This window comes from Aspergillus pseudotamarii (assembly GCF_009193445.1).
Source record: "Aspergillus pseudotamarii strain CBS 117625 unplaced genomic scaffold BDV38scaffold_7, whole genome shotgun sequence".
NCBI lineage: Eukaryota > Fungi > Ascomycota > Eurotiomycetes > Eurotiales > Aspergillaceae > Aspergillus > Aspergillus pseudotamarii.
The window spans coordinates 538,521-562,975 of NW_022475021.1; the positions used below are offsets into that span (position 1 = coordinate 538,521).

Sequence of the window (24,455 nt, forward strand, 5' to 3'; positions counted from 1 at the left end):
TGTCCCCGCACTGTTGGAGGTCTAATGTGATTAAATGTAAAGAGGTCTGCCCAACACTTAGTCGTATAGATACAGGGAGACGGGAGGGTTTGATTGGTCATAGCTGCAAAGTAATTGCGATACTAATAGAGTATTTGAGCCAAGCTCTGGAGTGGTAGAGATACTTTGCTCCATGGTGTTGCCATAGACAAGAATACTCGGCTATCCAACCTTTTACACCCTTGACATATTGTCATCCTTGATACACTGGGATCTATATTAGTGATATGGCTTGGCTATGTATAATGGTAACTTACGGCTGCAGTGGCTGATGCAGAGCAAGCAATCAGTGTATTATGGGGTGATCAGGTTGATCACACTGTGGTGTCCTGTGACTTCCTCCGAGAGTCTCTCAAGCTACTACGGCCAACCATAAGTGGATGTTAGCAGCAGTATTTTGGCTGCTGGGTGGGTCTTTTTGGAGTGTGCTTCTAGGTGGAGAACGCGTGGATGAAAGTGGGGGAAGATTTAGGATGTAACTTGGCGGGCAGCGGGACAAAGAGTAGGGCAGTGTGCATTGAATTGAGTTTGGACAGGTGGAGGACTAGCTGACAGGGCCTCAGTAGTACTAAGAAACCACGGGGCCGTCTTGGACTGTGTAGGCCACTGTTATCACTACTCTGTACAGCTAAAGTTTTTGAACCAGTCACCGGTATCACTACTTTACTCCGTCCTGTATTCTGGATATACCTCACGGTCTTGGGCTCTTGATATGTTAGATTCCTCAGTAAAGTATTCTTTTAAGCAATTGAGACATTGTGTCCTAGTTCTGTATATGCAATTTTCCTGTTTCTACCCCTTTGTATATCCACATTTAGTGGACCACTGCCAGGAACAAGTTCTTGGCAACTGTGGCGGATTCTGCCTTATGCCAAGCCTGAGGTTATCAGGCAGCAACAATGACAACATACCAGATAACGAATTTGTTTCTCATCGCCTCGCTGTTTCCTAGTAGATACAGCTTCCCTCTCCACACCCTTATTCTCAACTTCTATCAGTACGATAACATCACAATGGGCAAACTACAGCCGCATTGCGACCCCAACGATTTACCCCCTCCGTACGAACAGGTCGTTTCGGAACCCTCTTTAGACAACGTCGACAACGACTCTCTTCCTCCTCTGGCTGGACCTTCCACAGCGACACCCCCCATCGCTGACAACCAAGCGCAAGACAATGACAGATCTGAAATTACCGAGCGACCGTCCACGACTATGTCGCCCTTCTTGAGCGAAGATCCCACCGCACTTCACAGTTTTATTAGCCATGAGGCTCGCATTCCCCCGCAACCGTGTCTGAGTGTTCGCGGGGCACACCAAGAGACTCACCCCGACCGAAATGATCGCAAGGAAAACCGCACAGAGTCAGTGGTCGATTTTGACTTCCGGGTCAATATGGCAAACTATGTGGTGGGCGACCCTGATTGCGACGCGGGCTGGTATCAGTTGCGCGTAGCGCGGGACGGCGACGGGCAGAAGTTATATCGGGGTGGGCGATGTCGGTCGCGTATGTGGAAGCGACACGCCAGGGGGAGGGGCGTCAGGCTGCCAAGCATAGAAGACGGTACTGAGACTGAAAATGTCGGGTTGGTCGAGGATGATGCAGGACCGGATCTCATGGGCTGGTGTGAGCGGTTCTGCCAGGACCCATCACCCGTCAAATCGTACGTTTGTTGAATTCGTTTACTTGACGCACATGAGACTAATCTAATGGTGCAGCTTCACGTTCACCCGTCACATTGAGAACTTCAACTCATCCATCATCCATTCTACCTTGACTTCCCATCTACGGTCCCTCAACTACCAAGGCAATATCGACATCTCCACGTCCTTCTCCAACCGGTCATTTACGGTCTATTCGCCCCATTGGATCAACCGTGCCCGCAACAATAACTTTGTGTACTTTACCTGTCTTATTCTTCAACTGTGGCTAATCACCTGGCCGATTATCTGGCTCCTGGAACGTCGGTATGCCGTTGTTGGGTCCGTGTGGTTGTTTTCCCGGGAAGTAGGAACCCAGCACGTCTACGCACGGAGTCGAGACGAAGCCAGTATCGCGGAGGATTTGGCCCCGGTGGTTACCCAAGCTGCATGGGAACGAAGGTTGGACGGCAAAGTCCTCACTCAGCAGGACATGCGACTTCTTCGGCGGCTTGAGCGTGAGGGTCAACAGCGTGGCGGACGCATTCTGGTAGTGAACTGGGATCGGATCAGCGGATGGGGTCGTGATCAGTATACTTGAATCCAGACTCTCTCTCCTCGGCCCTATGGACCCTGGACGAAAGTGGTATAATGGGTATAACGTGTTATTACGCTCACATAACCGTGCTTTGAACACGTTTCAAGATAGCATTCGAGCATTTGATCTGTTGACGTCATCCTGACCTACATGGCACATAACTGGAGGGTAAATAAAAATCGCTAAAGGGACTTTATCGCATGCTGATTGATCTCGCACTTCTCATGGGTCAGCGATATCTGGTGTATGTCAAGTCACCGGCATTGTCCCATACCGGCCCGCTATCAAATCCGTTGTCGACGCGACCTCTTAACATTGGATAATGCTGGGTACGATTACAGAACCGGCGACTAATGCAGGCTGACCCCTAAGCGAGATGTCCGTGGGTCTCTCCAGATATGCTTCATTTTGGTGCACACACTCTGACGGTTGCATGATAACCATGCCTCCAGCGTCCGGACCGGTGTCCGGACCGGTGAATTAAGATTTAACTATCCGGGGCAATGACTTAGTGCGCAGAGTGGCGTGGATAAGGGATTATCATGCAGGTGGTAAGGCTAAAAGGGGCTGTAGGCTCTACTATTAGTGGTTTCGTTGACATCGCTGGGTTCCCTGGTATCTTATCGTCTTTCTCACTTCGATATGATATTTTCAGTTGGCATGAATGAGTGAATAAAAATGATTGTAAATGAATTGACTTTTATCGTTCTGTTTATCCAGTCATGCAAAGCGCTGCCCAAGAGAAGTTAAGAAATCCGACACCACGGGGCACTTCGCCAAGAAGATGGAAAAGAAAGAAACGAAGGAAGCCAACCGCTGATAAGCGTGAACCCTAAAACAAGCCACCTGAGCTTCGCCCTCCAATCACCGGAAGGGCAACACGACGTCGAGACCTCAGGTATTAAATTTCCCCGCATGTTAGATTCCCTCTTATCAGCAAACCGGACACAACTTCACCTCCGCCCAATTTCCTGGCCAATCCAACCAGTGAGCATGCGTACCAAGTGTCCACGGTACCACTTCCCGTCAAGGAAGCCAAACTAAGACGAACACGGCGAGTGGTCACTACTACTTCTTACTAGTACTACTACTACCCGGGCCAAAAAATGTAGCTGCAGATAAGGCAACACATGTTACGCCCGAAGCCAGTGGCTTGTGCTTTTTTCTTCTTGGCCCGCATTGTGTTGCGACTTTATAACCGAGGGTGTCCCGCGCGTGGCCTCATCTCTCGCTCGTGACCATTTCTACAAAACAAGAACTTCCTCTGATTGTTGATCCTTCACATACTCTGGACCACGGCAACATGGGTTCCGGAGAGAAGCCCACTGTCGCTCCGGCGACGTCCTATTCTCATGATCCTGAATCCGGCGATGTTAAGGCCGGCACCATGCAGGCCATGGTGGAGGCCGACCTGCTGGATGAGCGATACATGAATACCCAGCGCGGTCTCAAAAATCGACATGTACAACTGATGGCATTGGGAGGGACAATTGGCACTGGTCTGTTCGTGGGGTCGGGTCAAGCGTTAGTGATCGGTGGCCCGTTATCTCTTCTCTTGGGCTACACCTTCATCTCCGCACTCATTTATGCGATCGTCACCGGAATCGCCGAGGTAGGTGCCTACATGCCAGTCCACGGTGGCACCATGAGCTACCATGGCTTTCGCTACGTCTCACGGAGCTTGGGTTTCGCCATGGGATACCTCTACTGGTACTCATTGGCAATTCTGGCAGCTTATGAAATCGTCGCCGCGTCCATGGTCATCGATTATTGGCCCAATAGCGTTCACATCGCTGTGTGGATTACCATCATGCTGGTAGTCATAGTGGTACTCAACTTTCTTCCGGTCGGTGCCTATGGAGAGAGCGAATTCTGGTTCGCCAGCATCAAAATTATCACCCTGATCGGCCTTCTCATCCTCTCCTTCATCCTCTTCTGGGGCGGCGGTCCGAACCGTCAGCGTCTCGGCTTCCACTACTGGAAAGACCCTGGTGTCATGAACACATATTTGGTCAGTGGTGACCGTGGTCGCTTTGTTGGTCTCTTGCAATGCATCGTTAAAAGTGCCATCGCGTTCCTCTTCGCCCCCGAATTGGTGGTGATCAGTGGCGGTGAAATGGAATCCCCGCGCCGGAACATCCCTAAGGTTGCGCGTCGCTATATCTACCGACTCGTCATCTTCTACTTCCTCGGTTCGCTCGCGATCGGCGTGATCTGCCCTTCCAACGCCAAGGAACTGGTACACGGCGATGGTCATGACGCCTCCTCATCACCCTTCGTTGTCGCGATTTCCAACGCGGGAATTCCCGTACTGAATCACATCGTCAATGCGGCCATCCTCACTTCCGCCTGGTCGGCCGGTAACTCCTTCCTCTACATGTCTTCCCGCTCTCTCTACGGTCTGGCGGTATCGGGCAATGCCCCCAGCATCTTCAAGGCCTGCAACCGGTGGGGTGTCCCTTACTACGCGGTCGGCATCTCTTCCCTCTTCCTCTTTCTCGCATACCTCTCTGTCGGGAGTGGCAGTAACACGGTCTTTAACTGGCTGATTAACTTCACCAACACCTCCGGGTTTATCAGTTGGACCTGCTGCGGCATCATCTACATCCGGTGGAACAAGGCCATCCAGGTGCAAGGCATCGAGAAGCCCTACTCCTCCCGCATGCAGCCCTATGGCATGTATCTCGGCATGGGCGGCGCGATCTTCTTGACTCTGATCAACGGCTTCACCTGCTTCTTCCCGTCGGAATGGTCCGCGTCCAACTTCTTCACCGCTTACATTGGTATTCCCGCCTTCCTAGTCTTGTACGCCGGTCACCGGATTATGTTCTGGAAGGATCCATGGGCGTGGCGACCAGAAGAGGTGGATTTGCAAACAGGATTGCAGGAGATTTTGGCGGCGGAGAAGCCACCCCGACCGAGGGATACATGGGGAAGGAAGCTGATGGCGCTGATCGAATGATTCTATCTCGACTCGTTTTTTCCATTTCGGTATTCTAGTTCTGAATTGCATGCTAATATGCGTGGGTAGTTTAATATCTCCATAGCTATATTTCCACTCTCAATGATACCAAATCAATGCATCATTATTGTTTACGACCGTCACTGGGACAGATAAGGCGCTTATTACGTACGCAATTCAATATGATATGCGTGACCCACCCGCCCCATCCATCTTATCTTCAGTTTGTGATAAAGTTGGCCCTTTTCGGGCATTTTGTTGGTACCCACGTGGGTCGTCTATTTTTTAGTTCATGGACTTTTGTTCTTCCGGCCAATGTTGATTCCTCAGATACTATCCGAATGTGAGGTTCGACATGTACAGAGTACATCTGTCAGGATTACTTATGGATGACCATGGTCATGTCAGACAAGGTTGATACTCAGATTCATGCGCAATAATAGTTGTGCAGTCCTTGCTTTACCACGTTGCCACAATACTAGTAAGCATAGAAGAGCTCTTCATGTACCAAATATATATTTTGGACGATCAGGGACCATTAAGTACGACGACTAAGTAGTAACCACCGACAAAAGCAAGGAGAACTTAGTGAGAGAATAAAGCCAAGTCAGCATGACCACTGCGGCACTTAGAAAAGCGGTCTTGCTTATTTTGTCTTCAACAAAACAAATGTTTACTACTAACTAGTCCTGCAGAGCACAGATGACTGGACGCCCTTACAAACAAATGCAAAATGTGCAAATGATGCAAATATTTGGTATGACCTCGGCACTTTCCCGAAAGGGAGTCTGGCGCTCTAGGAAGAACGATACATAATACGACGTCACCAAGCAAAATCCCAACACCAAATCGCGAACTCGATTGGGTGAGACCACTCGGTCGCTGCCTGCTACCCTCAAGATAAGAGACTATGGCTGGTTGAGTTCCCTGCTGATATTGACCCACTAGTACATATTTAGACGGTCGCATGTCAGTCGGGAGCTTACAATGCTTGTCAGGCACACAACATCATGAATGTGAATACCGCATTTCACCCGAAAGTCTTCCTTCGACATGAGTTTCCAGCTCTGGTAGCACACTTTCGCAGCCTCATTAGGGAGCAATCGTCGGTTGATCAGGTCTATGAACTCAACCGTTGCCTGCTAGAACTGACATATGCGGAGGCTCTGCCACCTGTCGTGTACGGCGTTTGGCTGCCCATTTCCCTGCGGGTTGTCCCGGACATACTGCAAGCTGCGATTAAGGACCCAGTCTCCCATGGGGTACGTGAGGCTGGCATTCGAGCGTTAGCGCGTGTCTTCCATCGCAAGGAATGGAAAATACAAGGGTGGGATGCCCTCGGCGGCGCGGAGGGGATCAGGAATCTGCTCAGTGAACTCTCAGTAAAGGAAGTCGTTTTGGTATTCAAATCCATTGCAAAGTGTCAGCATGTGTCTGACCCCGAGATTTTATCGACTTGCGTGGAGGATCTCATTCGTCTCTTGCAACGTGAGAGTCCCTCTGGGTTGTCACCATTTCTTCTGCGACCTTTGTATCCGTTGTGCAGCTCCAATTTCTTGAAGGAATTGCTATCAGGCCTGCCGGAAGGGCCATTGCTAGCGTGGTTGGTTCAGAAGTTGGGTCGCTCGCACGCAGATCTTGTACGACAAGTTGCTCTCGGCCATATTTCAGTGCCCCTGGAAGTACAAGTGAGAGTATTAAAAGATCGTGTGCATGATTTAATTGATTCTCCCAAACCCTATACTCCCCTGGTCAAAAGGGATCTTCCATCCGAAACGCCTCCGGGTCTAGTGTTCTGCTTAGACCTGTATCATGTGATGTCTGACAATTCCCTACTTGACTTGATGGCAGGAAGTGCTCGGGAGGGGTACATAAAGAAGGCACTGAGACTGGCGTGTCGGAAGAATTTGCCATCCAACTATATCACAATATTTCTTCAACACATGACACCGTATTGGCTGCGGCGGGCGCGTACCATGTGGAATGGTACTCTTACTGAGCCCCTGTTTCAGGAGATTATCGGCTGCTGGTCTATAGCTCGATGCGGGACCACTGGTAACAATACTGAATCGACTGTAGAACGATTTACAAGAAGCCCTTCTAGTTCCCGGCCAACCACAGGTGACGAGATGGCTTTGGAGTCATTAATGACCAAATTGATCCGCTACGCCTCCGACCCAAGAGAAAATCTTAAATATGATCGTCCTCTTATCGGCACTGAGCTACTGGAACAGATTGCGCCGTCGGAGAGATTTAAGTTTATTAGACTGTTTTGTGGACATTCAGAGCACCTGAGGTTCGACATTGACGTGTCTCCTCCGTCTGAGCGAGAACGAAAGCTCGTTCCCATATGGGACTTTAAGACTCTACGAGTACTACCGGATACAGACGGACAATATCTGTTTGACAGAATGCTATCTATTCACGGTTGTGAAGAATTCATACCCACACCACCAGAAGTGCAGACTCTGAGCTGGATCAACCAGTGCCTTTTAAAGATCGGTTGGGAAGTAGGAATGACAGACACAGATGGCCTTCCCTTTACTCAAAAAGGTATGTTGGATGATATGTTTAGCGACTAAGGCTGATGTAAGTAGCGATCAAGGAGATGCAGGAACAAGGCAAGCGAGGAAGAGATCATGAACATCGATTGAAATGGGCGGGAGCAGCTATTGATGCTGCTCTTGCGACGTCCTCTGTAGACATCTTTACTTCAGTGGTACAGTGGACAAAGAGGTTTATGCGTGATCCGGTATGTGAAGCCTCCCGTTCCTTTAACCTTGCTAACCCAGGTAGCTCGTATTTCCGGATCTGATGAAGGACAAAATCCTAGGCTCTGACGCCATAAGTCTTATCTCATGCGTTGGTATTAGCCCAGCCTGCAGGCCAACTTCTTTATCACAGCTCAACGACATTGTACAAGGAGCAAACAAGGCATTGGATAATGTCCTTGAAGTCGTGCTCCTTGCTAGTCAAGAACCTGGCGGTAAAATCATTTCTATAAACCGACTGCTTAAATTTACATCTAAGATCGTGGAAAGCCGAATAAGAGGGCTGAAACAGTATCAACCACTTGGTAACCATTTACAGCTCGCGAATGTGCTCCTGAACCCTCTTATTCCCATATTTCTGACATACGAGCGCGTTGTGCAACCTGGCGAAGAATCAATGACCGACCAGAACAGGCTAAGTGGCCTACTAGCAAACTTGGCATGTCCTGCACAGCCGGTGGAAGCTGCTGTTATATTCATGGACAAACTTGCAGAGGGAAGAGACAAATTGTGGCAAGAAATACGCACCAACACTGACCCTGCTGTCAGCCGTCTCGGGAAGGGCTGGCCTAAGGGGCTTCCGATCCAGTATCTCGTGCCTGACAGAAAATGGGCACATTGTGCGTTACAGCATAAAGATGCAGCACCTTATCTCCGGAATAGAGTGGAAGATATTGTGAAAGCCCCATTCCATGATACACTGACGCCTAAACCACATGTCAGACCCAGGAACGAGTGGGTCGACAGTTTGCGCTACGCTATTGAATCATACGTTGGAATCGGAGAAGAGGAAAGCAAAGCGAATCTCTTAAACCTCTTTCAGTACTACAACTCCGAACTAGGAAACTATGCGTCTGAAAGCCAGCAGGATCTTGAGCAGCTACAGGTGTTTCGACAATGGCTTCGCGGCTTGGCTGAAACACTAAATATGCCTAAGGCAGCAGCGGTCCTTGACCAAGATACTCGGACACCAAACACTAGCTTTCTTGACCGGGACGCGAGATCCCATGACATCTTTGTGTGGGACCCTAGGTGTGAATCCTCTGAGGGAGAGGCGGACGAAGAGCCAACGAATATTCCTGTCACCTTGCTGTATTGTCGTATGCATGGGGAAATACCTGGGTCTAAGACCGTCCTATTGTCGCTGGAGGAAGCTATGGTTGATCCACTGTCTATTTGGACACTAGGTTGGATGTCTGCGGTCAAGCTTGACAAGCCGTTTCTCGAATGCCAGGAGGCTGTGATTTTGTCCTCTCTTCTCTTCTTACATAACAACGGGGATCAGAGGCAACTCATCTCTAGTCCTTTCCCCAACGAGGGATCCGTAAGATATCCACCAGTCTCATTGGATGATCGCTTTGTGACGTACGCAAGCAAGGATAGCACCGATGCTAGGAAGAGAGCCACACAAGCCCTTAGAAAATTCATCAAGGCAATCCCAGCTAGGTTACTACGAGATGTGGCAATGTCTCTACTGGATAATGCTGGAGGCCTTTCTCCGACGTCAACCTCTTATGGGACTATCCTGACCAGTGTGACTGATGTTATTGTCCTCTTAGGGCTTTCAGATCGACCGGAACTAGCTATTGATGTTGTAAATCGAGTCATACAACATCTTCCAGACGCATCATCGTATCACAGACACATGAGATTGATAGGCCTTGGTAAGAGACTTCAACCAGGCCGGGCCAAAGAATTTATTGGACAATTTGCCAAGTTTGTCATGCAAAACCTGGAACAGAATCAAAGACAGGATAATCAAAATGCTTCAGACCAGAACGAGATTGCAAATCAGCCGAAGCATTTTGTCAAGATTACCACAGTCAAAATGCTGGGTGAAATCCTCGCAGAAGCAACCTTCCTACCAACTACGATGAACATATCTATATTGCAGGTCCTATTCAATGAAAGTCGTCATATTGATGTTCGATCACGGGCCGTCTCAGCTGTTCTGTCTCTCTTTGACAAAGTGTTTGACACACAGATGATCTTCAGCGCCATCGCCGGATTTGCTATCCAAGCCGCAGGGCCCGGAGAAGTAGAGCCGATCAGTGAGGCAGACTGGGTAAATGCGGAGAACGGGGGTAAACTTCCAACTGTTGCGATGACAGATGAACGCCCCGCCCTTAACTTGTTCGTTGGGGACGCGTACCATAAGCTTCCTAAGGAACATAGGGCAGAGTACGTAGAGAAGGTTCTGCTCCCGTTGGTGGACGAGTCGACCCGTCAGCACAACCGTTGGATGAAGGCCTTTGTCAGTCGGAATGTTGCGGACATAAGTGTACTGAAGACCTTCGACTTTGGACCGTTCCACATTAAAATCATTGACGATATCCTGGATAAGTGGGTAGACTACCTTCCTGCGTCCTTCCTCCTCCGCCACCGCAACTACGCACTATCCTACATCCGTCAACCGGAGCTAGTCAAGGTCACCGAAACGATCGCGAAGCGGGAGCCTGAATATAGACAGACAAACGCAGGAAAACACTGGGGCCAATACATGGACTTCTGTCGAAACTGGCCGCCGTTTGAGCAATTACAGAAACTTCTCGATGAAACTACGGAATCAAAAGTCCCCAACGGAATTACCGTGGTGAGCCTAATGGCTGAGTATGCCGAGCGTGCGGCAGTCGTTGTGAGACATCCTATCAAGTTCGCCTCAGAACAGGCCAAGTTTGTAGTCTCGACGGACTTCCTTATGGAGGGATTACAAGCACTCGAAGGTACATCTTGTGGGTATACGGACACGGAATACCGCATACAACACCAGATGCCCTATCAGAGGACCTTGGAACAGATTGCAGCTGATGTAGAATCCCTCCGAACGGAGAAGTGGCTGAATAGTCTGGATCGCCAGCCCGTGGTGCTCCCTTCATGGCTGGAATTGCAGGTCACGCTTCTCCCCTCACCAAAGGTAAATCCGTTCGTAGAGGAGCCGGACAAAGAGTTTGTGCGTCGTGTGCTGCAGCTTATTGAGAGGTGTGTGGCGGATCCGACCTTGTTACCGGATTTCAAGCTTTTGGAAGAGGTGATGGAATGCCCTGAAGGCGCAGAGATATTGTCCTGTGCCTTGCTCCTTGGAGATGGGCCTACCAACGAACATACCTTGTTGTATGGTACGTTGAGGATCCAGCTGGCCCAAATCCTGGTTTCACGTCTCGATTCAGCGGAGCTGGTACTCAACGATGAAGTCAAAGCCATGTTGAGGAAGTGGAAGGCAAGTCCTAGTGAGTATGTCCGAAGGATTGGATGGAGGTTTGATAATGCGGTGGCTTGAATGTATGTACGTCAATTTTATTATCTCCTATGTGCGCATATTACTGCCTAGAAAGATAGATGGCTATTATACAATTATTCACATATAATACAAAGCAATATACACAAACAAACATCGAACCAGATCGACTACCGGACAATATAAAACCCATTAACCTCCAGCTGTCGATCCCGCATCTCCGCCGTTGCCGACCGGACGCCGATCCAATGGAGCGGCACTTTGTCAACCATCTTCTCTGCTCGCGTCCTTGCATTCTCCATCCCCTCTCTCGTCCGATCCATCCAGCTTCCCTGCCGCTCAGGACCACCAAACACCTCCGGCCCCCACGCCGGATGCTCTAGAATCCCCTGCGCACAATCAATATCACACGCATCAGCCAGAACTTCCGCCTCAGCTGCCCTTTCTCGCGCGATCAGAAGATCTTGCTCCGTCATACCAGACGGAGACGGAGGAGGGATATCCGGTCGCAGAAAACACATCACGCGGACTTGCACCCTGGCCGTAGCTGGGATGTGGATTTCATCAATGAATCGGAGGAGGGTTGTTTTTTGCATCGCTGTCGCCAGGTTTACTCGGCCCTGGTATGATGGGTTTAGGGGGTTGATGGATAGGACTGTTGGGTACCAGGGGCTTTTCTGGCTTTGGGATTGGGGGTCTTGGGAATTGGATGGGGTTAGATATGCCGTGTCCTGGGGATTGTAAGGAGTGTATGGTGAACTTGGGAACTGAGCAGGTGATTTAGGAGGTGAATTTGACGGTCTCCTATCGAGGTCATAGCGCACCCAGGCGAGGAAGTATCCGCGTAACTTGTCCAACACTGCATCTGCAACTTTGGTAAGTGTGTACCGCGATGTGTCGCCGAATTGTCCGTGAGTTTGGGGCTGGATGCGCGCTTTGAAGTCCATTGGGAAGGGGGATTGCGGGCCGTTTTCTAGCGCGGCGGCCTTTTGGTATTCTTGGATCTGTCTCGCTCGACCTTGCGTCTCGTCGGTAGGGGTTGAATCATCGTTGTCTCTGGGATTCCTTATGCGCGCCACGCGATCTTCCACTCCGCTTAGGGAGAATGCTGTTTCTGCTGCTGTTTGCGTGACTGTGCCTGGTTTGTAGGGTGATAATCTATTTGAGACTGCTGACGTGACAGGGTTAAGGATCGCTTGTGCTGCTGTTTGTGCGTATGTACTTAGGACCATTGCGCCGACTTCGAGCGGCATGGTTGATAGGCTTGCGCCGCGTAATGAACTGGGGTCTAGCGAAGTACTTAACACCCTGAAGACGGGACTCGAACAGAGGACCTTTTTCTTCGCGGACTGGCAGAGGTTCAATTGGAAGTAGCCGTCGCCTGCTTCGGCGGGGATTCTTGCAACAATGGTCTCGCGGAGTTTGTGGCTTAGTAGTTTCGAGGGTGCCTTTTTCCGGAATTTGTTAATGTCTCTTTGCCAGGCGCGTTCGTCGCCCGAAGAAACTTGGTTTGCGCGCAGCGCGAATGAGGGGGTCACGTCTAGCCAGTCGTCTGTTAGACGGAAAAGGGCTTTGGCTTTCATGCCGGTTTTCCCGGTCCAGCCGCGACTTTGGAGGAAGTATGTTCTGTCCTGTGGGAGGGGTGTATCTGAGAAAATGGATACGGCGATTGAGGTCGTGCTGCCGCGGTAGAAGACTATGCCGTGGGAGTGGCGGAGGATTGTGTAGTGGCGGGTTGATTCTGTTGGGTGGGCGATTAGACCTCCTAGGAAGTGGGAGACTTCACCGTAGGCTTTTTGGATGGCGTTTGGGCCCGGGGTTGGGAGGTCGGTTGCGGAGCGGAGGATGGTGGATGGCGGATTGCGAAGATTGGGGGTGCTTTTGTGATTGCGCAGGGGTGGGGTTGAGAGGGTGGTTTGGGGCGACGGTCGGAAGTGAACTGGGGATTTTGGTATTGGGGGTGCTGCATTGGGACTTTGGGAGTAAGGTGGTGGTGGTAGTGGTGGTGGTGCGTATAGTTCCGGTGGTCTTCCATTGCTAGTTGTTGGTCTCAGTGTTAGTGTGGTGGTTGTGTTTGATGTCTTTCCGTTGGAGGTTCGTGGTCGTGGTGTGGTGGTGAGGATAACTCCTGTTTCTTGGGGAGGTAGGGCGACGGGTTTCCGTTTAATGGGTTGGTGGGTGGCCATTGTTGCATTTTGGTTGTTATTGACCCTCTTTTTATAGTCAGTGGTGGTTGTATGGATGATGAAAAGGGGAAAAGTTGAGTGCAAGTGGAAGTGATTGGCGTTGATAAGATAAGAAACATCATGATGTCGATCTGGGGAGCCTGGTGGCTTCTCATTGGTGAAACCCCAATGCACATGCTGAGTCAGACGGAGTTGTGCATAGTCATAAAGCATGCATTTCTATGGCAGTGCCAGACGAGATTGGTGGGTGATGATTTTGTGGGAATCTTAGCGAATGTCCATGTTGAGGATAAGTAACATTCTATCTTTTTAGTTCCATTTCCCTAGTCAATCTTGATAACTATGTGCACAAACCCTCTGGGACTGACCATAGTATGGACATCGGGCCATAACCGAACAAGTGAGGGTTCGCCAACCACTACTGCATGTGCTATCTATGGTATATCATCTGAATGCGTAGGCTTTTTTTTTCTTTGAAGTCAGCCTGTACCTATCTCCATCTGGGCAAACTCCCTCAGTCTCGGATGTCCGTCTACTTAAAGGGTTACTCCTCTTTGTTGTGTGATTAATTCGGGTTCTGGATAGTCCGGTTATATGGATACCGAAATAACTGTCAATGAACTCAGGCTGGCATTGTTGGTGGTTTTGGCAGTAACTAGGGTTCCTACACTCACGAAGCATCCAACGGAACGAAACTGCAGGAAACGATCTGGCCGCAGTGACGTATCCCTCCCATTACCTGGAAATGCGCTTGGACGTTCGTGATTTCCCAAACCTTACCAAAATCAGTGAGCTCCAAACATGGCAATTGAGTCAAGATTGGCCAGACAGCATGACATAGTGTGATTGGTGACCCACCTGAAGAGAGAGAGAGAGCAACATTCCTCTCTGCTCATCTCTCAGGCCTCAGACTTCGATTCCGCCCCCAATGAAGTAAGACACTATGTGGGGAGTGGGAACGAGATAGTGGGTCTACGATACCCAGTTAGTCTCGCTTATGGTCGAGTGAAGCATTTTCTCACGCGATATCTGAATATCCGTTGGGGTTTTGTTGGTTCTCAATGGACGTACAAGCGAAAAAGCAGATATAGATGCCCCGTTACTGTCTGAAAAAGGAAATATGCACAGAGTATCTGTCACCCTACTTCGATCTATTGGCACCATGCCTCATGATTCGTGAGGAAGCAAGTTCCCATTAGGATCTTGACCCACTGGGCCTACATAACTCCTGCTGCTTCTAAACCCTATCGTAGGGGGTCTATAAGATGGCTAACATGCAAGAAGATAACATGCAAGACCATTGCCGTGAAACGCGAGTGAGTGTGCGCTCATTCAATACTTATCAAAACGACAGAAAATTCATCTTTGATATTGCGATGATCGTTAGTGCGTTCTGCTGATGGAGACATTTGTGGCTAATCAGCCTTGTTAGATCTCCAATAGAGCTAGTGGCCCACTTGCCAAAGCCTGGGCCCTGAATATGTCTTAGTCCTGCATCTACTTTCTCATGTTACCCCCATCTTCATCTCTCTCAGACTTTCCTTTGAACCAACTAGTAGCTTAGTGAACAATTAGTCCACTACAACAATGTAACCCTAGGTTAAATTACCTGGACGCATAGCCGCAAGGACGTTCCTATAAAGGCGTAAAAATATCCAGAGGACAGGGTTTGCTTATGCTCAATTCTTCGATCCTACCAAGACGATAAAGAACCCCATCATGAAATCCTTTAATTTCCTTTGGTTGTTGGCTGCTGGCCTTATTACTCAGGTATGTTCGAGCGGTGGCTTGTTTACCTTAAGCTTGCACTATTTTGTCTAACCCTTCATCAGGTGCAAGCCGATGAGTCCCCCATTGAGGGATATAGCATTGAGGAGTTCTCATGGGAAGTCGAGACGACCCCCGGCGGGCCAACGGTCGTTCTGAATGGCACCGTCGAGAAAGTCCTGTCTCAACTGCGCGAGATCAACCCTAACTACGAAGCCGAGTTCGCCACCGTTGTCCCTGAGAGTGACCATCCTGCCGAACACACTGCGGAGGAAGAAGACACTTCATCGCACTTGGCCAAGCGTGGCGATGTTGTCTGTGGCAAATTCCCCTCTGCGTATGAGAGCGATATCGACCGAGGCATCAAGTACTTGAGAAGTGTTCCTGGCAAGCCTCAGAGAGGACCTGGCCCTGGCAGCTGTGGTCAGGTCAGCTGTTCCTGGTCATCGGCTATTTGGTGGTGTAATGATGTAAGTACTTCCACGCGCTGTGCTTGTTTGCAGCAGCACATATTGACATGAATTATAGAATACCTTTACCAAAGTCCTACCCAGCTTCAACAACATTGCCGACGGCGCGCAACTGATTAAAAACACTTGTCTGCATGGAGGTCAGACCTTCTCTGGTCAGGATTTCCACGACGATAAGTGGAACACCATTGTTCGGTTCAACAAGTGTTAATGACTGGTGATAATAAGGAACTTAAAGGATGGTGTATATTCTACGACTCAGGGTGGATGCCACGAGATGTAAAGTAAATATCGCTGGCTTTGTGAAATGCCTGAAAATATTCATTTGTCGCCGAGCCATTTAATTTCTTCAGAGCCGAACAGCCTTACCCAGTATGGCCTAGCGCTAATGGATTACCTTCAATCATGCGTAATCATGTGTAGAAGAACCACCCAAACAAGTTAGTCGAATTAATGCGACAAATTCCTGTGGATTACAGATATTCCCCAACTGTATCAACCCGAGGCACACAATGCGAAATATGTTTAATTAGTAGGGCTATATTAGCTTCTACTGGATATCGAACATCTAATGCAAAAACCCGCACTGCTTCCAACGATGCAAATACCGCCGAGTAATCTCCTCACTGACCGGGCCGACCCCAGCCAGTGTCGACGAACGTTCCCTCGCTCTTGTGGTTTCCAACAAAACCCCGCCACAGGACATACGTTCGAAGTTTTCTTCCAGCCAGTCGGCCATCATACCTGCTGGATTATCTTCTCTTGATCCTGGGAAGCTGCGGACTCGTTGCATCCACTCAGAGAATGAGACAATGTTACTGGTGGGAATACTAAGCTCACTGGCCAAAATGCGTATCATCTCATGCCACGGTTGACGGACGGGGTTATCCAAGTGATACACCGGATATGGTGTATTGTCAGTCACCAATAACTCCACTAGACTGGCGGCAATGTCATTCACAGGTGTCCATGAGAGATCTCCTTGCAGATCCGGAAGCGCCCTGAGTGTTTGTGCTGACTTGACAATGGCGGGGAAATGCTCCGCTATGTTCCAGCACCCACTCCCGGAAGAACCAGCGATCTGGCCTGGCCGGACTATCGTAGATTGGAAGAGATTTGGATGTCGCTGGAGAGTCTCTTCGAGGATTCGCTCGCAGATAAACTTCGCCTCACCGTATCCATTGGGTAATACATACTCAATGTTTGTTGATTGCTCTGGGATATATTTCTGACTGGTGATGAAGGGGTAATGTCCGACAGTAGCAATAGAGGAAACAAACTGAAACCTAATTCTCGAGTCCGTGGAACGATGGCAGGCGATGTCGCTCACGAGGTCCACTAGATGACGCATTGCTTGGAATTGCTTCTCGAAGCTCGATAGCTCCGAACCTCCATTCATTGGCCAAGCATTGTGGATAATATGGGTCACAGTGCTCTTGAGAGTGCCATATTGCTCTGAGGAAAGCCCTAGTTTGTGCTGAGAGATAGTTGCTGCCATTGCCTTCACTTTACCCATTTCATGAGCGGCTAAGGAGATCCCGCGCTTCTGTAGTGCGGTTGTCTGTCTTCGGAATGGCTCCTCATTGGCTTTGCTCCTGTTCAGACAGAATATCGTCTTCACAGACCTTTGTTGAACGAGATGTGCCACGATATGGCTACCCAGGCTACCGGTTGCCCCTGTTAATAGTACGACCTGCCCATCTGACCGAAAGCCGTTGTGTGAAGCCACAGGCGGAGTGAAATTCTCAATGCTCTGTCGTATATAGCCATCAGTCACTTTCCTCCGCCAGGTGTTATCTACCCGCTGTCCTGGGTCCACTTTCTGTAGAGGGCTGCCGAGCGGCAAGCGTTCACTTTGTGTCCCGCTCGCTGTGGCGAAGATGACTCTCTGTACACTGACCTCCGGTGAATGACCATCTGTCCAGTCCACATGGCCGTACCCTACCGTGTGCATATCTGTCTCCCAACGGTGTTCGTTGGTAATGGCATGGTTGCGGCCATCGTTGAAAACCCACCACCCGCGAAAGAGGCCAAATACGATGTCAATTGCGAACGCTGGTCGCGTCATTTCCAACATTAGAACTACTCCATCTGGTCTCAGGGCCTTCCGCATGTGTCGCATGGACTCTTGCAAACTGGATGTAGCATGAACTGCGTTGCTGGCTATAATGATGTGCTGTGTCCCGACGAGGTCATCGGGCGGGGGCTTCTCAATATCATGAATACGATAACACACAAATGAATAGTCTTTGAAACGTCGTCTAGCTTGCGCGAGAAATGCTGGTGAGATGTCGGTGAAGGTGTACTCGACCGGAAAGTCAAGCTTTGATAATACGGGAAGAAACCATTTTGTGCCACCTCCAGTACCGGCTCCCATTTCCAGAATCTTCAGAGGTCCCACATCTGCTCCTGCCAGGGCGACCTTCCGTATCAGTCGGTTAATGAAGTCTAACATCTGCATATACCCCACAATATTGTGCGGCTCGTCGCCATACATCCATGATACCAGTTCTTGACCCTCTTTGGTACCGAAAATCAACTGAAGGCCGTCTTGTTCACCGCGCAATACAGAAGCCAGTTTGCTGCCTGTAAAATATGCTAGTTTGCTGGCCCCGGCATACTCGGGAAAGGAGTACTTAATCTCCTCTAGGATTGATAGACTAGATTTACTGGGAGCTGGTATGGCTGTGCGGATGACAGTGTTGCCGTCTAGGTCAACAAGCCTTGCTTCTTCAAGTCTCTTGTAGAGGTACTCGACGAGTTCCTGATGCTGTGGATCGAACAGTATTCGGTCGAGACGCTGGGTAGCCGACGCAGTGCGGATGTAAGAACCAAGTTGCTCAAATGCTTCTAGTGTTAATGTCACACACAGGTTAATCTGCAGCGGGGCAAATATTTCTATACGACCGCTGCACTTGTTATCAGCCAGGAAACGGTCGGTGAGCGCCTTGGTCTCTCCGAATGCCTCTAACACACTTCGCAATGGTAGCTTGAGATCTGGAGTATCTGACGCAACGCTGGTGGCGGGTTCGGTATTGGGAGTGTTGTAATCCCTACCAGGGCTCCTATCTTTGAAGCTTATCTCCTCTAAGCTCCAGCTGGAATTGTCCTGCTCGTCACTATCACACTGTCTCATGGCTGTCTTGACGCAACCGACCAATTCCCGGAATGTATCTGCCTCCATAACATCTGCGGCAGGCAACGTACAGTGGAAGGCCTTCTCTATCTCACGAGCGAGTTCCATCGCCATGAGAGAATCCACTCCGGCGTCTGCCATATTACCGTCCTCGGTGATTTCGTTGGGGTTCATGGCACAGAAATCGGCTACAACTGCCTTAACACGGGCTGTAAGGTTAGTTCTGGATTTAGGCCCACTGCTGTCAGACTTGGTTTCAGCAGCCTGCGGGACAGAGACTGCTGCGTGCGGCACTGTAGCCTCAAGCTTGTCCGCGTCAGATGGACGTGTTGCACATTGTCGTATGGATTTGTCAATAATCTTAGAAAAGGCTGCCTTTTTGACTCGAGTGTATTGCATGCCCAGGAAAATCTCGACGAGCTGTCCTGTTGTCGGCTCGAACACGAAGATATCACTAGTATAGCAGTCATCTCCTCGTTCATGCTTTGCTAGTACATCCCATGTGTCCGGTCGAGGGGTAGCAGGGTCAGCGTATACTGGTGACCGCATCCACCTCTCCATGCCACTGGCTAGGTACATATCGGAGGGTGCCCGATCTGTCATGCAGTTGACCCAAAATCCACCTATTTGGCTGAATGAGTCACATAGATATGTATCCACCCATGTCTGGCCGGTATACCGCTTTATTACTCTACCTGCTGACTCATGATCCTTTCCGACGAGCTTTTGCACCCCGCGGTAAGGCTCAGAATAGTCTACAATTTCAGCGAATATCCGGTAGACATTCCGCCCTTGAATTATATCGCTTATATTCAGGTCTTTCAAAAGTTCCACGCAATGACCGTGACTGACCAGCCGACTGTACCTGGCGAATTCGCCACGTATCTGTGCATCGTCTGGCTCAAACATAATGAATCTGGCAGAACAGTGGAGGACTTGTGACCGTGGTCCCCTTTGTAGTTGTTCGCTCAGATACCTTAGATCCCATATATGCTTATGGGTATCCTGCGCGTGCAACTCAATCCACAGTTCTCGGGACATATCTAGACAGAGAGGCGCATCGCTTGTGACGTTCAATACCTGGGGTATTCTCCCTTTGCATTCCGGTAAGCTGCGTAGTGCTTCGACAACATAATCTAGCATAAAAGACGCAGGCGCAACTGGCGAAGTATGTGCAACGACATGTCCAGCGATAGATTCCTGGTACTGCCGATGAGCAGTGTCGATGCTGAATTTGGCAACTAGTTGCTCGGTATCTTGGTATCCGACGAATCGTAAAGGCGACGCATTAATTGCAGGTGTGGTACTCGCTTCGTGAGAAGGACCAGGAAGCCTTTTATTCGACAACCAGTGTCGGCTTTTCTCAAATTGGTACGGTGGTAGAAGGATAGGCGCGTATTGTCGCGACTGTTTTGGATGGTGGGCCCAGAAGGCTACCGATACACTTGCCTTCCAGAGACTGACCGTTGCATCGCTTAAGCTTTGCATACCGCGGTCACCCGTGATGTTCACGGCTTGGAAGTGATGTCCTGAAGAAGATGCAAGAGCCCGGTTGACCATGAATGCGATCGTGGAATCGGAACCGGCCTCTAACCATACACATGGGCCATGACTTTCTACCAATCGTTGTACTGCGTGGTGGAAGTAGACCGGCTGTCGGAGATGGTTTGCAACCATGTTGGGCGCGACTGTAGCTGTGGACGCGTTCTTCGTTGCCCTCTCACACAGTATATTCGGCTGTTGAGGATGTATCCCAGCCATAACGCCCTCGAGGGCGGGCAACAGAGGATCAACTAAGCCCGAATGGAAGGCATTCGTAACTGACAACCTTTTTGACTTAAGCCTGGCATATGAGGGGGCTTTCAGAGTTTCCTGGATGGCATCAATTGCAGCCTTGGCTCCCGCCAGCGTGAAACTGGTGGGGCCATTAAAGCAAGCAATCGTTGCTGGAGCGATATTGGGAGGACCCTTGCGAAAAGCATCGTCTATAAGACGCATAATATCGTTCTTGTTCCCTTCCACTGCAATCATAGCGCCGTGGTCAGGTCCCCAGCCATCACGAATGATAGTCGCCCGACGAGCGATCAGCATGATTGTATCGCCAAGTGATATAGCGCCAGATATACATAGTGCGGTCAATTCACCAAAGCTATGTCCAACAACAGCTGCAACAGCTAGCCCCGAATCAATCCAGCACCGAGCACAAGAGTACTGCAAGGAAAAGAGTTGGAGGTGTAACTGGACATGGTCCGTAATGGGGCTATGCTCGAAGATACCTGGGAAAAGGCTACTGTATCCAGAGGACTGTACCTGGAAATCACATTGATCCAAGTAGTGACGAAGTAGCGAGACGGAATCATATACGGTGTGATCCAAGCCTATAAAATTAGAAACCTGGCCACCAAAGCACAATACCACTGGGAGAGGGCTTTTGACAAGCCTGAAACTGTGATTCGTGTTTCCACCAACTATGGAGGCTAGCTTTGACGTAAGCTCCAATTGAGAGCAGCAGCTGAAGGCTACCTGCGAGTCTAGTGTGGGATTGGACTGACGACAGATGTTAAAGGATAGGTTCCACAAGTCTGTGGCAGGTGCAGCTGATATCGCTTGATCATGGAGGAACTCACACAGCCGTTTGGCACAGTCACTGAGTCGGCACTCGTCTGAAGCGCATATTCGGATTGGAAGAGCGAAGCTGGAAACATGGTTTGCAGAGGGCATCCTTTGTTCTGACGCATACGGAGCTTCCGTGATCACCATAGATGCGTTGGACCCCGATGCACCGTAGTTATTGATTAGTGCTGCACGGAAGTCTGCCCTCCATTGTTCGAGAATGACTGGAATATGCATATTATCATCTGGAGATGCCTCAATATGTGGATTCAGAGTGCGGAAGTTTGGCTGTGGCGGAATCATGCCCTCGTTTATCATCAACAAGATCTTCACCAGTGCAATCAGCCCGGACACACCTTCAGTATGCCCGACCAGGCCTTTGACAGATCCGAGAGCTAATTTAATAGTGCGCTGTGGGCCCCCAATGGTCTTTCTGATGCTGACGTATTCTGCAGGGTCACCGGCCTGTGTACCAGTTCCATGAGCTTCAACGACTGATATATCGCGAGGGCGGAGGTGCGCCTGTGCAGTCACCTGCGTGAACAACCCGGCAAGAGAAGATGCATCGGGAACTACAATTGGTGTGCAGTTATTGTTCTGCTGGACGGCAGTAGATGCGATTGTTCCCAGAATAATATCACCATCTGCCAAGGCATCCGACACCTTCTTAATGAAGACTGCAGCAAATCCCTCCCCACGGCAATACCCATCCGCCTTTGCGTCAAATGGCTTGCAAGGTCCTGTGGGGCTCACAAATGAAGCTCCTGCAAGATTGTCATACGCCAAAGGACTCATTATAGCATTAGCACCACCCACCAGTGCGGCCGTACACTCTCCTTGTATTATCGATTGGCACGCTTGATGAAGTGCGACAGCGGACCCAGAACATGCGCTATCAACACAAAATGCGGGACCCCGCCACCCAAAGTAATGGCTCAATTTACCAGCCATGAAGCTCCGAAGTAACCCGGTGGCAGAATATGCGGAAGCCGGGTGACAATTGACATTGTGTTCATAGTCCACGGTGCAGGATGCAATGTAGCACCCAATATTTTTGTTAATGTTGGACTGATGGAAGTACCCCGACTGTTGCAAGGCCTGGTATGCCACTTGTAAAAGCAGTCTCTGCTGGGGATCCTGGGACATTGCCTCCCTTGGCACTTTTCTGAAAAATTTATGATCGAATGCATCTATGTCCCGGACAAAGTTTCCAAACCAAGGTCGGATGGCACTCAGTCTCCACGGTGTCTCATAGTTCTGGTATCGCTCTAGAGGCATTTTTTGATGCTGTGACTCCCCGGAACAGAGTAACCTCCAAAACTCTTCCAGGTCATCTGCACCCGCTACGCGACAGGCCATGCCAACTACGGCAATGTCGCTATCGTAGGTCCGTGGTGTCTGATGTAAAGGTGAAGTTCGCGAGACTGGGTTCAAATCGAGATCTGCAAAGTGCACGGTGCGTCCCTGTAGCTTGCGCATATATGTAGGCGGGATGCACCGCTCTGGTCCAAATTCAACGATGAGTGATGGAGTATCTTCCAAATGAGCTTGGTACACCTTGGAGAACGTATCAAACCATTGGCACTGCTGTGCTAGGATTGACCGTAATACTAACTCATGAAGAGGGCCTTTAGGAGAGCCCATCGCCATATTGGGCCGCGTGGGAACAACTGACTGTGTGGCATCAGGTAGTTGCAAGGTTGGATCGCTATCACACATGCGGCTCAGTGCATGCAATGTATCCTCATGTCCAGCCCAGTGATATCTGCCATTGAATTCGACTTTTGTCGTAACGAATCCAGCTTGTTGCAACTCCTGTTCTAACTGGTTAATAGTCCGACGTGGGGTCATGATGGTAACCCGATTGGTGTCGAATCGTACGGTGACATATGACTACTTTTGTCAACTACTGTGATCCCGTATCGGTCAATGGACGTACCTCCGGAAATGTCTCCAAAACCGATGGCAACCTTTTCCCTATGTCGACGCCTTTCCATACGGTTGCAAGAGACGTATACTCCTCTTCTCTCTCCTGCGCATCGCCAAGGGCGCCCATCAATGTTGCTAGCCTTAGAGCGACAGCGGCATATTTTGATAACTCTTCCTGGTTACTGGCGGCTGAAACAACAGCAGCACTTAAGAACCCAATACAAAACCCTGCAATCTCCACGACCTTGCTTTTTGCCGATAGATCACTGGCACAAGTTGGGCCTTTAGGGTGCCTAAGGCGAAGATAATGCCAGTATTCCGTGAAATGGGTTACCATTAATAGCGGGGCAAGTTGGATATATGGCAATGGAAAGCTGTCAGTCGGCACTTGTCCTGTGCGGAACCATTCAGCTAAGTCGCGGAGCTGCTCTGTCCCGGGGATCGTCTTCAGTTTCTGAACATACGTCGTCGCTGCTGTGCGATAGTATACTGGCAGTTCTGACAGAACATCTTGGATCCAGCGATGCTCTGGTGTATCCAGGACAGTAGCCCGGAGACGGAGGAAGTCTTCAACATTGAACGAGACACATTGACAGCCGAAGATGAGGACAGTGTTACCACCAGCCTGAGGCTCCAGTTGGCTTGCCATATTAGTTAAAGTTCCGATAATGGCGCCTCACTAACATGGAGAAGTTAAAACGAGGGCCGGGGTGGGAGGCTATAACACTGTCCAAATGAGACACTTTTTGTTTCCTGCCATGAGTCAAGCCACCATCTGACCGAAGCTCCAGACAAATACACTGGTTGATTATTAGTCTGGATAAGGCCTGGTCTATCCCAAGTGTATTAATATCGCTTTAGCGAAAGCCATTGCCGGACGGAGTTTATCGTCGGGTCATCTCCTCGGGGTGGCTGACTGACCCATTCGTAGTCTCAAACAATGAACATGCACAAACAGTCTATCGGCCAGTGATAGTTGGCCCAATGTCACACGGTGGCTACTCTCCCCTCTTTTATTGCTGCTGATTTCTTGCCAGATGCATATCTCTCGTGGGTATTTGGAATACTGATACTGATGCCATCGGAGCAATCCCAGCAAAGCATACGCC

General features: G+C 49.8%; 6 protein-coding genes across 6 annotated transcripts; 4 read left to right on the plus strand and 2 right to left on the minus strand.

Moving 5' to 3' along the window:
- The first annotated feature begins 1,000 nt into the window (after positions 1 to 1,000).
- BDV38DRAFT_190765 (uncharacterized protein) lies at positions 1,001 to 2,946 on the plus strand. Its single transcript, XM_032052260.1, has 2 exons — positions 1,001 to 1,702; positions 1,758 to 2,946. The coding sequence occupies exons 1-2, from the start codon at positions 1,053 to 1,055 to the stop codon at positions 2,278 to 2,280; spliced, it is 1,173 nt and encodes a 390-aa protein (XP_031917732.1). The 5' UTR covers positions 1,001 to 1,052; the 3' UTR covers positions 2,281 to 2,946.
- Positions 2,947 to 3,015: 69 nt separating this feature from the next.
- BDV38DRAFT_237305 (proline permease PrnB) lies at positions 3,016 to 5,862 on the plus strand. The gene has a single exon (XM_032053570.1). It carries the CDS (start codon positions 3,581 to 3,583, stop codon positions 5,237 to 5,239), a length of 1,659 nt encoding a protein of 552 aa, XP_031917733.1. The 5' UTR covers positions 3,016 to 3,580; the 3' UTR covers positions 5,240 to 5,862.
- Positions 5,863 to 5,944: 82 nt separating this feature from the next.
- BDV38DRAFT_237306 (uncharacterized protein) lies at positions 5,945 to 11,298 on the plus strand. The gene is made up of 3 exons (XM_032053571.1): positions 5,945 to 7,792; positions 7,837 to 7,991; positions 8,036 to 11,298. Exons 1-3 carry the CDS (start codon positions 6,250 to 6,252, stop codon positions 11,285 to 11,287), a joined length of 4,950 nt encoding a protein of 1,649 aa, XP_031917734.1. The 5' UTR covers positions 5,945 to 6,249; the 3' UTR covers positions 11,288 to 11,298.
- A 13-nt stretch (positions 11,299 to 11,311) lies between these two features.
- On the minus strand, positions 11,312 to 13,857 carry BDV38DRAFT_237307 (LipA and NB-ARC domain protein). The gene has a single exon (XM_032053572.1). It carries the CDS (start codon positions 13,642 to 13,644, stop codon positions 11,416 to 11,418), a length of 2,229 nt encoding a protein of 742 aa, XP_031917735.1. The 5' UTR covers positions 13,645 to 13,857; the 3' UTR covers positions 11,312 to 11,415.
- Positions 13,858 to 14,821: 964 nt separating this feature from the next.
- BDV38DRAFT_190787 (uncharacterized protein) lies at positions 14,822 to 15,942 on the plus strand. Its single transcript, XM_032052261.1, has 2 exons — positions 14,822 to 15,668; positions 15,727 to 15,942. Exons 1-2 carry the CDS (start codon positions 15,204 to 15,206, stop codon positions 15,877 to 15,879), a joined length of 618 nt encoding a protein of 205 aa, XP_031917736.1. The 5' UTR covers positions 14,822 to 15,203; the 3' UTR covers positions 15,880 to 15,942.
- A 294-nt stretch (positions 15,943 to 16,236) lies between these two features.
- BDV38DRAFT_279026 (uncharacterized protein) lies at positions 16,237 to 23,995 on the minus strand (the record flags this gene model as incomplete). The annotated part of the gene is made up of 2 exons (XM_032058887.1): positions 16,237 to 23,310; positions 23,357 to 23,995. 2 exons carry the CDS (start codon positions 23,993 to 23,995, stop codon positions 16,237 to 16,239), a joined length of 7,713 nt encoding a protein of 2,570 aa, XP_031917737.1.
- Positions 23,996 to 24,455: the final 460 nt, after the last annotated feature.